Source organism: Mandrillus leucophaeus, unplaced genomic scaffold (assembly GCF_000951045.1).
Source record: "Mandrillus leucophaeus isolate KB7577 unplaced genomic scaffold, Mleu.le_1.0 Scaffold4, whole genome shotgun sequence".
Taxonomy (NCBI): domain Eukaryota; kingdom Metazoa; phylum Chordata; class Mammalia; order Primates; family Cercopithecidae; genus Mandrillus; species Mandrillus leucophaeus.
The window spans coordinates 1,618,546-1,634,044 of NW_012104253.1; the positions used below are offsets into that span (position 1 = coordinate 1,618,546).

Consider the following 15,499-nt stretch of genomic DNA (forward strand, 5'->3'; position numbering starts at 1 on the left):
GGCTCAAGTGATCATCCTGCCTTGGCCTCCCAAAGTGCTGGAATTAGAGGTGTGAGACACCGTGCCTGGCCAGAGGATAGGCAGTTTTCTATTCTCCCTTCTGCTGCACACTGAAACACACTCAGAGGTTCTCTCAAGAAAAGCACTTGTGCAACTGTTGCAGCTACGAGCTGAGCCAGCTGCTTTCTTCACAAAACACCATTTTTATTTGAAATGCTGTAATTATTCAAATTTGGGTATTTAGCAGACATTTTCTCAAAAAACAAAAGCCTGTCACTTCAAGGAAAACAAGTAATGGTATTTGTTGCTCTCATGTGAAGATTAGCCATACGAAAACTTGTACCTGTCCCTGTGAACTTGACATGATTCCTTATAGCTAGACTTTCCTGATTACAATGATGTTGATGTTAACAAAGGTTTTTTTTTTTTTGATATTGTATTAGAAAACGTACCAGCCGGCACAGTGGCTCACACCTGTAATCCCAGAACTTTGGAAGGCTGCGGTGGGCAGACTGCTTGAGCCCAGATGTTCAAGACCAGCCTGTGCAACATGGCAAAGCCCTGTCTCTATAAAAATACAAAAAATCAGCTGGGCATGGTGGCGTGCACCTGTAGTCCCAGCTATTCGGGAGGCCAAGGTGGGAGAATCACCTGAACCTGGGAAGTCGAAGCTCCAGTGAGCCATGATTGCACTACTGCACACCAGCCTGGGTGAGAGGAGTAAGACCATGTCTCAAAAAAAAAAAAAAAAAAAAACAAGTGTCAACATTTGGAAGATCTACACCACTCTGTGAATAGTATTTTCTAAGTGACCAATACATAATGTTACAAAATCCAACATGTGTAAAGTAGATTTTAATGTAACAGAGTAGGAAAAATTCATCCATGTGGTTTCAGATTCCAATTTTTACTAACCTTTAAAGAAACTACCGTTTGTCATTTGTCACTGTAACCCTTAAAGCAACTACCATTTGTCAATATGAGGATATTATTAAAGAATGTCCACAATTATCTGAAAAGGCTATCAAAATACTCCTCCCATTTCCAACTACATGTCTGTGTAAGGCCAGTTTTTCTTTATATACTTCAATCAAAACAATGTATGGCAACAGATTGAATGCAGAAGCCAGTCATCTTCTATTAAGCCAGATAATAAAGAGATTTGTAAAAATACAACTCAATGCCACTCACTCTTGTCACCTGTTTTGAAAACAGAGATATAGAGATATTTTCACAAAATATGTCACTTATGTTCAGATATTATGGATTTATTATTTCAAAGTAAAAATATTTTTAAATGTCAGCCAGGTGCAGTGGCTCACGCCTGTAATCCCAGCACTTTGGGAGGCTGAGATGGGAGGATCACAAGGTCAGGAGAGCGAGACCATCCGGTGAAGCACCGTTTCTACAAAAAATACAAAAAATTAGACGGGCATGGTGGTGGTTGCCTGTAGTCCCAGCTACTCAGGAGGCTGAGGCGTGAGAATCGCTTGAACCCGGGAGGCGGAGGTTGCAGTGAGCTGAGATTGTGCCACTGCACTCCAGCCTGGGCAACACAGCGAGACTCCATCTCAAAAAAATATATACATTTTAAAATTTATCAGTTTTAACTTCTAACACGGTGTACTTGGTAGAGATAACCTATATAAACAAAAATGCTTTAGGGTCCTCTTTCTAAGAGTATAAAGGGATCCTATGACTACAAAGCTTGAAAACTACTACTAGAGAATATTTGTAATAGGTCAGTCTTGGATCAGAGGGACTGAAAGTCATGCAGCTAATAATTGCTGAATTCTTGGCCGGGCATGGTGACTCACAGCTGTAATCCCAGCACTTTGGGAGGCCAAGGTGGGCAGATCACCTGAGGTCAGGAGTTCAAGACCAGCCTGACCAACATGGTGAAACCCCATCTCTACACAAATAGAAAAATTAGTCAGGCATGATAGCAGGTCCCTGTAATCCCAGCTACTCGGGAGGCTGAGGCAGGAGAATTGCTTGAACCCAGGAGGCAGAGGTTGTAACGAGCCAAGATCGCGCCACTGTACTCCAGCCTGGGAGACAAGAGCGAGACTCCGTCTCAAGAAAAAAAAAAAAAAATTGCTGAATTCTAACAGTGTTCTAGGAATGAAGGTTACAAATAAGAAAAAGAAAGGACTGTGCCACCAAGGAGTTCAGTTTGGTTGCAGACACATGACAAAACAAATAAAACCCAGCAGATCATAAAGCCACACATGCAGTGGAAAAGGCACGGGCGTCGAAGCAGAACCTGGGTTTGAAAGCAAGCCCTGTGAGGTGCAAGCCTGCAACCCTGGGCTAGTTCCTGGATCTCTTGGAGCTCCAGCTTCTTCATCTTCACCGTACTGCCACCTAACCTTCTCCTCTGCCACTTCCTGTCACATGAGGTCATCTCACACAGGCCAGGTGGCTGGCAGAGAGTCCTCCATCCATTGAAATCACTGACTTGTCCACAGTTAGGATTCAGAAGTGCTCGGCATCACTCCTACTAACCTTTCAGGAAGTAGGAATGATAATAGCTTCTTTTCCAAGTAGGAGTAATACACAACAGTGGAATGAAAAAAGTGAATGTTCCAGTAGGCCAACTCCTTAGTCTTGGAAGTGGAAGCTTATAAAACATAAGTCTATAAAAGTAAATGTTACAAATAACAATTGAGATTATAAAGGGACAATGTTCAAGAATACAAACTGAATAAAAATACAATTATAAATATAGTTTTTCCAAATGTAAGAAGGCAAGAGCCAACAGGATTTCTGAAAATAATTTTACCTGGTCTAGATCCAGAGAGGAATAAACAATTTTGCCTTTGTCATCTCCAGAGAACAGTTTCATTCCATTGGGGCTCCAAGCCAGAGCTGTAATGCTGTTTTTGTGAATACCAGTGACATCAAATCTCCGAAGCTATGAACAAGGGATAAAAATAAACACAAGAAAAAGAAAAGGATAAATGCTGTGAGCTGGGGCTACATGGAAAAGGTCTACAATCGCTCCTAGTTACGGAAGAGCTGGTTTTCCCAATCTCCTTTTCCAAGCAGAACCCTGCACAAGGTTCCATCCCTCTAGTCACCCTGAAAACCCACAGAGAGCACACCTTGAGGATACTAAGCAAACATGAAATGACCCACCTGCACTTTATGCCAAGTGTTCAATTCGGCACAAAAATGTTCTCCAATTATAAACAGCACTGTGTTAAGCTTCTCTGAGCATAATTTTTTTTTTTTTGTTTGAGACGGAGTCTCACTCCATCAGGCTGGAGTGCAGTAGCGTGTTGCAATCTCGGCTCACTGCGACCTCTGCCTCCCGGGTTCAAGTAATTCTCCTGCCTCAGCCTCCCGAGTAACTGGGACTACAGGCACACACCACCACGCCAAGCTAATTTTTGTATTTCTTTTCTTTTTTTTTTTTTTTGAGACGGAGCCTTGCTTGTCGCCCAGGCTGGAGTGCAGTGGCGCGATCTCAGCTCACTACAAGCTCCGTCTCCCAGGTTCACGCCATTCTCCCACCTCAGCCTCCCAAGTAGCTGGAACTACAGGTGCCTGCCACCACACCTGGCTAGTTTTTTGTATTTTTTAGTAGAGATGGGGTTTCACCGTGTTAGCCAGGATAGTCTCAATCTCCTGACCTTGTGATCCACCCACCTCAGCCTCCCAAAGTGCTGGGATTACAGGCGTGAGCCACCGCACCTGGCCAAGTTTTGTATTTTTAGTAGAGACGGGGTTTCACCATGTTAGACAGGATGGTCTTGATCTCTTGACCTCATGAGCAGCCCGCCTTGGCCTTCCAAATTACTGGGATTACAGGTGTGAGCCACTGTGCCCGGCTTTCTCTGAGCATAAACTTTCTAAGCAGATGAGGATTTCTCATTTTAAAAATCCATGAGGAATTTACCAAGAAGTTAACACGTGTTCAGATCATGAGTACTCACCTGTTTATTTCTTCCTGGCAATGAAGACACAAGTTGAAAAACTGCAACCCTGCCAGAGGCTGTGCCTGCTGCCACCAGGTCATCAAAGCAGCTCAACAGCTTCACCACAGTGATAGATTCCGTCTTCCCCTGGGGAAACGTTGAAAACAAATGAATCTGTAACTATGCAGGCTTTGAAAATGTAAAACAAGGAGGACATTACCAACAAGTGAAAAACTTCATCAGGCTGCAGACCATACATATTCTTGATTAAAAAGGTATGCAAGTCAGAAATTACGTCTGTTGAAAAAAAACACAAACAGGGCTGGGCACGGTGGATCACACCTGTAATCCCAGCACTTTGGGAGGCCAAGGCAAGCAGATCACCTGAGGTCAGCACTTCGAGACGTCTGGCCAACATGGTGAAACCCTCTCTCTACTAAAAACACAACAATTAGCTGGGCATGGTGGCAGATGCCTGTAATCCCAGCTATTTGGGAGGCTGAGGCAGGGAGAATCACTTGAACCCAGGAGGTGAAGGTTGCAGTGAGCCAAGATCATGCCATTGCATCCAGCCTGGGCGACAGAGCAAGACTCTGTCTCAAAAAAACAATAAACAACAACAAAAAACCAGAAAACAAATATACCTCGGCAGGACGGCAGTGGTGCAATCACAGTTCACTGCAGCCTTGACCTCCCAGGCTCAAGCGATCCTCCCGCCTCAGCCTCCCAAGTAGCTGGGACTACAGACGTGTGCCCCACACCCAGCTAATTTTTAAATTTTTTTGTAGAGACAAGGTCTCACTATATTGCCCAGGCTGGTCTCGATCTCCTGGGCACAAGGAATCCTCCTGCCTTGGACTCCCAAAGTGCTGGGATTACAGACATGAGCCACTGTACCCTGCCCTCATCCCCCAATTTTTATTTTTATTTTTGAGATGGAATCTCACTCTGTTGCCCAGGCTGGAGTACAGTGGCACAATCTTGGCTCACTGCAACCTCCACCTCCTGGGTTCAAGTGATTCTCCTGCCTCAGCCTCCCGAGTAGCTGGACCACAGGCGCCCACCACCAAGTCCCGCTATTTTTTTTTTTTTTTTTTTTATTTTTAGTAGAGATGGGGTTTCACCTTGTTGGCCAGGATGCTCTTGATCTCCTGACCTCGTGATCTGCCCACCTCAGCTTCCCAAAGTGCTGGGATTACAGGCGTGGGCCACTGTACCCAGCGCTCATCCCCCAATTTTTTAATGTTAAAATACACCTAATATAAAATTACCAGTATCCCTTTTTAAAGTATACATTTCAGTGGTGTTCAATACATTCATAATGCTCTGCAATCACCACCATCATCCATCTCCAGGACTACTGAATCTTGTAAAACTGAAACCGACCCTATTAAACAATAATTCCCCATTCATCCCTCTCCCCAGCCCCTGGCAACTACCATTCTACTTTCTGTCTTTATGATTTTTACTACCCTTTTTTAAAAAAAAAAAAACTCAAATTCCTTTTACCGTGATTTTGACTACTCTAAATACCTCATATAAATGGAACCATACAGTATTTGTCTTTTTTCTGATTGGCTTATCTCCTTCATACAGTATCTTCAAGGTTCATCCGTGTTATAGCACATATCAGAACTCCTTCCTTTTTAAGACTTAGTAATATTCTCTTGTATGTACATACTACATTTTGTTTATCCATTCATCCGTTGATGGACAAACAAGGGTTGCTTCTCCACTTTAACTGTGAATAAGGCTTCTAGGAATATGAGCGTACAAACATCTCTTTGGGATACTGCTTTGAATTATCTTGGGTACACACCCTACCCAGGACTGAATTTTGGTATCATATGGTAATTCTATTTTTAGTTTTTTGAGCAACCAACATACTGTTTTCCAGTAGTGGCTGCATCATCTCCTATTTCTACGAACAATGCACCAGGGTTCTGATTTCTCACATCCTTACCAAGCCTTGTTATTTCCATTTTTTTTGACAGTAGCCATCCTAATGGGTGTGGGGTATAGTTTTGACATGCATTGCCCTGATAATTAGTGATGTTCATTCTTCATGTGCTTATTGGCCATTTGTTTACCTTCTCTGGGGAAACATCTATTCAAGTCCTTTGTCCATTTTTGAATTGGGTTTTTTCATTGTTGAATTTTTTGTTTGTCTGTTTTTGAGATGGAGCCTCACTCTGTAGCCCAGGCTGGTGTGCAATGGCACGATCTTGGCTCACTGCAACCTCCACCTCCCAGGTTCAAGCAATTCTCGTGCCTCAGCCTCCCAAGTAGCTGGGATTACAGGTGTGAGCCACCACGCCTGGTCTCATTGTTGAGTTTTAAGAGTTCCCTATATATCCTGAATATTAATCCCTTAACAGATACACGATTTCCAAATATTTTCTCCCATTCGGTGGGCTGCCTTTTTACTCTGTTGATAGTGTTTTCGATGTATAAAAATGTTTAAATTTTCATGAAGTACAATTTGTCTATTTTTCCATGTTGCTTATGCCTTGATGTTATATCCAATAAATCATTGTCAAATCCAATGTTGTGAAGATTTTGTCCTATGTTTTCTTCTAAAAGTTTCATAGTTTTAGTTCTTACATTTAGGTCTTTAATTCATTTTGAGTTTTTTTTTTTTTTAAAGACAGGGTCCCCCTCTCTTGCCCAGGCTGGAGTACAGTGACACAATCTTGGCTCACTGCAACCTCCAGCTCCCGGGTTCAAGTGATTCTCATGCCTCAGCCTCCAGAGTAGCTGGGACTATAGGCATGCATCACCACACCTGGCTAATTTTTTGTATTTTTAGTAGAGACAGAGTTTCCCCATGTTGGCCAGGCTGATCTCAAACTCCTGGCCTCAAGTGATCCGCCTGCCTCAGCCTCCCAAGTGCTGGGATTACAGGTGTGAGCCACCAGGCCCAGCCATTTTGAGTTAATTTTTGAATGTGGTATTAGATAAGGGTCCAACTTCATTCTTTTGCATGTTAATATCCAGTTTCCCCTATACCATTTGTTGAAAAGACTGTCCCTGTGGAACAATCTTCATGTCCTTATTAAAAATCACTTGACTGGGCCAGGTACGGTGGCTCACACCTGTAATCCCAGCACTTTGGGAGGCTGATGCAGGCCAATCACTTGAGGTCAGGAGTTCAAGACCAGCCTGTTAACAGGAAATCCTGTCTCTACTAAAAATATACAAATTAGCCGGGTGTGATGCCACACGCCTGTAGTCCCAGCTACTCGGGAGGCTGAGGCAGGAGAATCATTTGAACCCAGGAGGTGGAGGCTGCAGTGAGTGGAGATCATGCCACTGCACTGCAGCCTGGGCAACAGAGTAAGAGTCCGTCTCAAAAAAAAAAAAAAAAAATTCACTTGACTATATAAGAGGATTTATTTCTGGGCTATTGATTTCATTGGTCTCTATGTCTATTTTTATGTATCACTCTGTTTTCTTCTTTTTTTTCTTATGTCTTCATACCACAGCCAAGTCCAATATACTGTTTTAATGACTGCTTTTTTGTAGTAAGTTTTAAGTTCAGGAAGTATGAGATCTCCAGCTTTGTTCTTTTTCAGGTTTGCTGGGGCTTTTCAGGGTCTCCTGAGATCCCGTATGAATCTCAGAATAAATTTTTGTATTCTAAAACTCCCAAGTCAAAAAACGTCCTTGGGAGTTTGATAGAAATTGTATTGAATTAACTTATAAATCACTTTGGGTGGTATGGACAGCTTAACAATGTTAAGTCAGGCTAGGCGGGGTGGCTCATGCCTGTAATCCCACAATTTTGGGAGGCCAAGGCAGGAGGATCACTTGAGCCCAGGCGTTCAAGACCAGCCTGAGCAACATAGTGAGATCCCATCTCTACAAAAAATTTAAAAAAAAAAAAAAAAAGCCAGGCATAGTGGTGCATGCCTGTAGTCCTAGGTACTTGGGAGTCTGAGGTGGGAGGATCACTTGAGCCTAGGAGATTGAGGCTGCAGTGAGCCATGATTGTGCCACTGCACTCCAGCCTAGGTGACAGAGCAAGACCTTGTCTCAAAAAACAAACACACAATGTTAAAGTCTTCCAATCTCTCAACATATAATGTTTCTATTTATCTATGTCTTTAATTTCTTTCAGCAATGTTTCATGTTTCATTGTACGAGTCTTTCACCTCTTTATTCTTTTTAATGTCATTTTAAGTGGAATTTTCCTCTTCTTTTTCATATTATTCACTGTTGGTGTTTAGAAATGCAACTGATTTTTGTGCATTGACTTTGTATGCTGCTACTATGCCAGTTTCATGCATTAGTTCAAACAATTTTTTGTGGAATCTTTAGGGTTTCTACATACAAGATCATGTCATCTGCAAACAGAGATACTTTTACTTCTTCCTTCCTGATTTTGAAGCCTCTTAATTTCTTTTTCTTGGCTAATGACTCTGGCTAAAATTTCCAGCACTGTGTTGAATTGAAGTGACAAAAGCATGCATTTTGTCTTGTTTCTGATCTTAGAGGAAAAGCTTTCCGTTTTTTACCATTAAGTATAATTGTTCACTGTTTTTCATATACAGCTTTTATTATGTTGGGGTAGTTTCTATCCCAGTTTGTTGAGTGTTTTTACCATAAAAGGGTGTTGAATTTTGTCAAACGCTGTTTATGCACCAGTGGAGGTGACCATGTGGTTTTGTCCCTCATTTTGTTAAAACAGTGTATTCGGTTTTATAAGGTTCAAAAGACTTTCATATGTTGAACCGTCTTTGCATTCCAGGAATATATCCCACTTTGGTCATGGTGTATAATCCTTTTAATATGCTGCTGAATTTGATTTGCTAGCATTTTCTTGAAGATTTTTCCATCAGTGTTCATGAGGGATACTGATGTGTACTTTTCTTGTGGTATCTTTTCTAGTTTTGGTATCAGCATAATTCTAGCCTCACAGAGTGAATTCAGAAGTATTCCCTCCTCTTCAACTGTTTGGAAAAATTTGAGAAGAAATAGTGTTAGTTCCTTAAATGCTTGGTTAAATTCACTGCTGAAGCCATCGTGTCTAAGGCTTTTCTTTACAAGGAGATAATTGATTCTGATTCTATCCTCTTACTAGTTACAGATCTACTCAGGTTTTCTATTTTTTCATGGTTTAGTCTCAGTAGGTTTTGTGTTTCTAGGGGTTTGTCCATTTCATCTAGGTTATCCAATTTGTTGGTATTCAACAGATCACTATCCTGTCATAATCCTTTTTGTTTGTTGAATCAATAGTAAGGGTCTACTTTGTTTCTGGTTTTAATCATTTGTGTCTTCTCTCATTTCTTCTTGATCAATCTGGCTAAAGGTTTGTCAATTTTGTTGAACTTTACAAAAATTCAACTTTTGGTTTCACTGATTTTTTCCATTGTTTTCTAGTCTCTATTTCCTTTCTGTCTGTTCTAAGCTTATTATTTCCTTCCTTCTGCTAGTTTTGGGTTTAGTTTTTCTTCCTTTCTAGTTCCTTAAATTGTAAAGTTTAAGGTTTAAACTTTGATTTGAGATTTTTCTTATTTTTTAATGTATGTATTTAAAGCTATAAATTTCCCCCTCAGCATTATTTTCACTGTCTCATAAATTTTGGTATGTGTGTTTTTGTTGTAATTCGTCTTTAAGTATTTTTAAATTTCCCTTGTAATTTCTTTATTTACCCATTGGTTGACTGAGAGTATATGGTTAATTTGCACAAATTTGTGGATTCTCCAATTTTCCTTTTGCTATTGATTTCTAACTTTATCCTGTTGTGGTTGCAATAAGAAGATACTTTGTATATCTTTTAAAATCTACTGATACTTAATCTGTGGCTTAACATATGGTCTATCCTGGAAAACATCCCATGTACATTTGAGACAATGTATGCTATTGTCATTGGGTAGAGTGTTCTATAAATGTCTGTTATATCTAGTTGATTTATCATGTATAGTTTCTTTATTTTTTTATCCATTATTGATAGTGGGATATTACAGTTTCCAGCTTTTATTGTAGAACTGTCTATTTCTTCCTGCAATTCTGTAACTCTTTTTGTCTGACAGTAGAATAGCCACCCGATCTCTTTTCATTACTATTTGCATGGAATATCTTTTTCTATTCTTTCACCAGCAACATTTGGATCTAAAGTGAGTTTTTTTTTTTTTTTGAGATGGAGTCTCGCTCTGTCACCCAGGCTGGAGTGGAGTGCACTGGCACGATCTCGGCTCACTGAAAGCTCCGCCTCCTGGGTTCATGCCATTCTCCTGCCTCAACCTCCTGAGTAGCTGGGACTGACTACAGGCACCCGCCACCAAGCGTGGCTAATTTTTTTTTGTATTTTTTAGTAGAGACGAGGTTCCACCGTGTTAACCAGGATGGTCTCGATATCCTGACCTTGTGATCCGCTGGCCTCAGCCTCCCAAAGTGCTGGGATTACAGGCGTGAGCCACCGTGCCTGGCCGTGAGTCTCTTATATATAGCACATAGTAGGATTTTTTGTTTTGTTTTTTTTGAGATGGAGTTTTGCTCTTGTTGCCCAGGCTGGAGTGCAATGGTTCTATCTCAGCTCACTACAACCTCTGTCTCCCAGGTTCAAGTGATTCTCCTGCCTCAGCCTCCTGGGTAGCTGTGATTACAGGCATGCACCACCACGCCCAGCTAATTTTTGTATTTTTAGTAGAGAAGGGGTTTCACCATGTTACCCAGGCTGGTCTCAAACTCCTCACCTCAGGTGATCCACCTGCCTTGGCCTCCCAAAGTGCTGGGATTACAGGTATGAGCCACCATGCCCAGCCTGGATTGATTTTAAAATCCATTTTGACAACCTTTGTCTTTTGATTGGAGAGTTTAATTCATTTACATTTAAGGTAATTAACCGAAAAAGAGGGACTTATTTCTATCATTTTGTTCCTTTTATTTATTTATTTTTTTGAGACGAGTCTCACTCTGTCACCCAGGCTGGAGTGCAGCAGCATGACCTTGGCTCACTGCAACCTCTGTCTCCTGGGTTCAAGCAATTCTCTGCTTCAGCCTCCTGGGTGGCTAGGATTACAGGTGGCTGCCACTACACCTGGCTAATTTTTCTGTTTTTTTAGTAGAGATGGGGTTTCACCATCTTGGCCAGGCTGGTCTTGAACTCCTGACCTCGTGATCCACCCGCTTCAGCCTCCCAAAGTGCTGGGGTTACAGGCATGAGTCACTGTGCCCGGCCTGTCATTTTGTTGCTTTGTATATGCCTTAAGGTTTTTGTCCCTAGTTTCCTGCATTAGTGTCTACTCCTGTGTTTAGTTGATTTTTGGGGGAACATTAAAATATTTAAATTCCTTTCTCATGTCCTTTTGTGTATATTCTACAGTGATTTTCTCTGTCATTACCATGGGGACTACATTTAACATCCTAAAGTTATAACACTAATTTAAATTTCTATCAGCTTAATTTCAGTAACACAGAAAAACTCCACTCCATTACAGCTTGGTCCTCAACCTTTTTGTTTACTAATACCACAAAATTATACCTTTACAAACTGTGTGCCCCAAACCATAAAGTAAATAATTATTTTAAATTCTTTAGAAATTCTTTTACCAAAAAAATTACTTTAAATTATGTAGAAAACAAAATGTGGGCTGGGCACAGTGGCTCACGCCTTTAATCCCAGCACTTTGGGAGGCCAAGGCGGGTGGATCAACTGAGGTCGGGAGTTTGACACCAGCCCAACCAAAATGGAGAAACCCCATCTCTACTAAAAATACAAAAATTAGCCGGGAGTGGTGGCACACACCTGTAATCCCAGCTACCTGGCAGGCTGAGGCACAAGAATCACTTGAACCTGGGAGGTGGAGGTGGCAGTGAGACAGTATCGCACCACTGTACTCAGCCTGGGTGACGGAGTGAGACTCCATCTCAAAAAAAAAAAAAAAAAGAAAAGAAAAAAGAAAAGAAAATGTAGATTTACAAACCAACATTACAATACTAGCTTTTAGACTAATTTAAAAAAAATTTTAGTCTCTTAAATCATGTAGAAAACAAAAATGCAATTATAAACCACTGTCACAGTAATATTAGCTTTTATAATTGCACATATCCTTCACTTTTGAGATCTTCAGATCTTCATTTCTTTTTCTTTTCGTTTCCTTTTTTTTTTTTTTTTTTTGAGACAGAGTCTTGCTCTGTTGCCAGGCTGGAGCGCAATGGCCGGATCTCAGTTCACTGCAACCTCCACCTCCCGGGTTCAAGTGATTCTCCTGCCTCAGCCTCCTGAGTAGCTGGGACTACAGGCACAAACCACCACACTTAGGTACTTTTTGTATTTTTAGTAGAGATGGGGTTTCACCATATTGGCCAAGATGGTCTCGATCTCTTGATCTCATGATCCACCCGCCTCAGCCTCCCAAAGTGATGGGATTACAGGTGTGAGCCACCACACCCGGCCGAGATCTTCATTTCTTTATACGGCTTTGAGTAACTGTTTAATATCCTTTAATTTCCCTCTGCAGGACTCACTTGAGTATTTCTTGCGGGGCAGGTCTTGTGGCTAATGAACTCCCTCCGTTTTTGTTCACCTGGTAATATCTTAATTTCTTTCTCACTTCTGAAGGACAGTTTTGCTGGATATTAGATGCTTAGTTGACAGGTTCTTTTTTTTTTTTAACACTCTGAATATATCAGCCCACTGTATTCTGACCTCCAAACTTTTTTTATTTGTTTGTTTTTTGAGACAGATTTTTGCTCTGTCATCCAGGCTGGAGTGCAGTGGCCTGATCTCAGCTCACTGCAACCTCTGCCTCCCAGGTTCACACGATTCTTGTGCCTCAGGCACCCAGATGGCTAGGATTACAGGCACATGCGCCACCATGCCTGGCTAATTTTTGTATTTTTAGAGACAGAGTTTCACCATGTTGGCCAGGCTAGTCTCAAACTCCTGGCCTCAAGAGATCCACCTGCCTCGGCCTCCCAAAGTGCTGGGATTATGGATGTGAGCCACTGCACCTGGCCCCTCCAAAGTTTTTGATGAGAAATCTGCTTATAATCTTACTGGGTATCCCTTGTATATGATGAGGCATTTCTCTCTTCTCTGAAGTTTTTTTAGTCAGCTTCCCCAGGTTGAATCCTTTCTTGAGACAGGGTCTCATGCTGCAGGCCAGGCTGGAGTACAGGGCCTCAATCATATCTCACTGCAGCCTCAACCTTCCAGGCTCAAGCAGTTTTCCCACCGTAGCCTCCCGAGGACCTGAGACTACAGGCACATGCCACCTCGCCCGACTAATTTTTTTGATTTTTAGCAGAGATGAGGTCTTACTACATTGCCCAGGCTGAGCTCGAACTCAAGTGATCCTCCTGCCTTGTCCTCCCAAAGTGCTGGGATTCCAGGTGTGAGCCACTGAACCCAGCCCAAAGGTTCTTTGATTTTCACTTTTGGGAGTTTGACTGTAATGTATCTTGCTGTGGGTGTCCTTGAATTCATCTTACTTGGAGTTCATTTAACTTCCTGGATGTTTATATCCATGTCTCTTGTCAAATCAGGGAAGCTTCCAGATACTTTCATTTCTTTCTATAACTCCCAGAAAACATGTTAGTCTGTTTGATGATGTCCCACAGGTCCCTTAGGCTCTGTTTATGTTTCTTCAAACATTTTTCTGTTTCTCAGATTTGATAATTTTAATATCTTATCTTCAAATTCACTGATTCTTTCTTCTGCTTGCTCAAATCTGCCTTTGAATCCCTCCAGTGAATTTCTCATTTCAGTTATTGTATTTTTCAGTTCCAGAATTATTTTCAGTTTCTTTTTAGGGTTTCTATCTCTTTATTTATATTTACATTTTATTCATACACTGTTTTCCTTTTTCTTTTCTTTCCTTTTTTTTTTTTGGAGACAGAATCTCTCTCTGTTGCCCAGGCTGGAGTGCAGTGGCATGATCTTGGCTCACTGCAACCTCCATCTCCCAAGTACAAGTGATTCTCCTGCCTCAGCCTCCCGAGTAGCTGGGACTACAGGCTTGTGCCACCACGCCCAGCTAATTTTTGTCTTTTTTACTAGAGATGACCCAGGTTTCAACATGTTGGTCAGGCTGGTCTTGAACTCCTGCCCTCAAGTGATCTGCCTGCCTCAGCCTTCCAAAATGCTGGGATTACAGGCGTAAGCCACCACATCCAGCCTTCATACACTGTTTTACCTTTCTCCACATCTTATTTATTTATTTATTTATTTATTTAGAGAAGGAGTCTCACTCTGTTGCCCAGGCTAGAGTTCAATGGCACAATCTTGGCTCACTGCAACCTCCACCTCCCAGGTTCAAGAGATTCCCCTGCCTCAGCCTCCCAAGTAGCTGAGATTACCAGTGAGCGCCACCACACCTGGCTAGTTTTTGATTTTTAGTAGAGACAGGGTTTCACCATCTTGGCCAGGTTGGTCTCATCTTGGCAAGACTGGTCTCAAACTCCTGACCTCGGCCTCCCAAATGCTGGGTTTACAGGCATGAGCCACCACGCCCAGCCCTACATCTTCTTTAGTTGTTTGACTACCTTTAAGACAGTAGTTTTAAAATCTTTTTCTAGTAGGTCTACTATGTGGTCTCAGGAACAGTTTCAGTTGGTTTATTTTTTTCCTTGGAAGAGTAAACTTTCCTGTTTCTTTGTGTGCCTCGTGATTTCTTTTGTTGAAAACTGAACATGTGAATCTAATAATGTGGTAATTCAGAAAATCAGATCCTCCCCTTTCCAAGTTTACTGGGTTTTGTTATTCTGTGTGTGCGTGTGTGCGTGTGATTCTTTCTGAGTACTCTAGGCCGTCTGTGCCAAAGATCAGTCTCAGGTATAAACTTAGGTCTTTTCTCAGGCCTTTTCTGTGCCTATACCTTTTCCTAGGCATGCACAGTCACTTCTTAATTCTCCCCCTTAATGCAGTTGCTTTTCAATGTCGTATTCTCTAATATCTAGCTCCCAAATGGGGGGAAAAAAAAAGTGAAGCAAGGGAGCAGGACCATTAGCTCTTTAAATCCCTTGGAAGTCTTGTTAATTGGAGGGGGGAGAACTTGCAATAACGAGGGAGGTGTAATGACAGTGGCCACCCATCTCTTTGTCTGCACCTCTATGATCAGAAGTAGCAATCAGCAGTCAGAGCACAGACCCCAAATATTTAGAGGACAGGATGCTTTTTGCCTATTCTGGCTCCCACAAGCTATGTGCAAGCTCTAGGAACATCCGCAGAGCTGCCTTCCACAGAACTGGGGTTGGGGAGTGCGTATCTGCTACTGTGCTAAGAGTTGAAACTGACCAAAATTAACCACAATTTGCCATCCAGGCAAGAAGCTGTAAGCCTCAATAGACTTCGGAGTTCCAGAATAGTTACATCAGACAGATCCTGCCAGTACAACTGATGTCTAGGTGTGGAGACATATTACTGGTGCTTCCTCTTCCACCATTTTCCCAAATACTCTCCTTCCTTTCTAGGTTTTTAACCTTTGAAATGAAAACACAAAAACAAAAACAGAAACAAAAGCATCCCACCTCATTTCTTTTTTTTTTTTTTTGAGACGGAGTCTCGCTCTGTCGCCCAGGCTGGAGTGCAGTGGCGCGATCTCGGCTCACTGCAAGCTCCACCTCCCGGG

General features: G+C 41.9%; 1 protein-coding gene across 1 annotated transcript in view; it reads right to left on the bottom strand.

Annotated features, from left to right (window-relative positions):
* The window catches only part of TECPR2 (tectonin beta-propeller repeat containing 2), a 138,428-nt gene that overhangs the window by 91,026 nt on the left and 31,903 nt on the right, over positions 1–15,499 (bottom strand). The window contains exons 3-4 of the mRNA XM_011991593.1: positions 3,942–4,070; positions 2,786–2,917 (exon numbers count right to left, since the gene is read on the bottom strand). Coding sequence (XP_011846983.1) covers positions 2,786–2,917; positions 3,942–4,070 — 261 coding nt within the window. The remainder of the gene's footprint in view (positions 1–2,785; positions 2,918–3,941; positions 4,071–15,499) is intronic.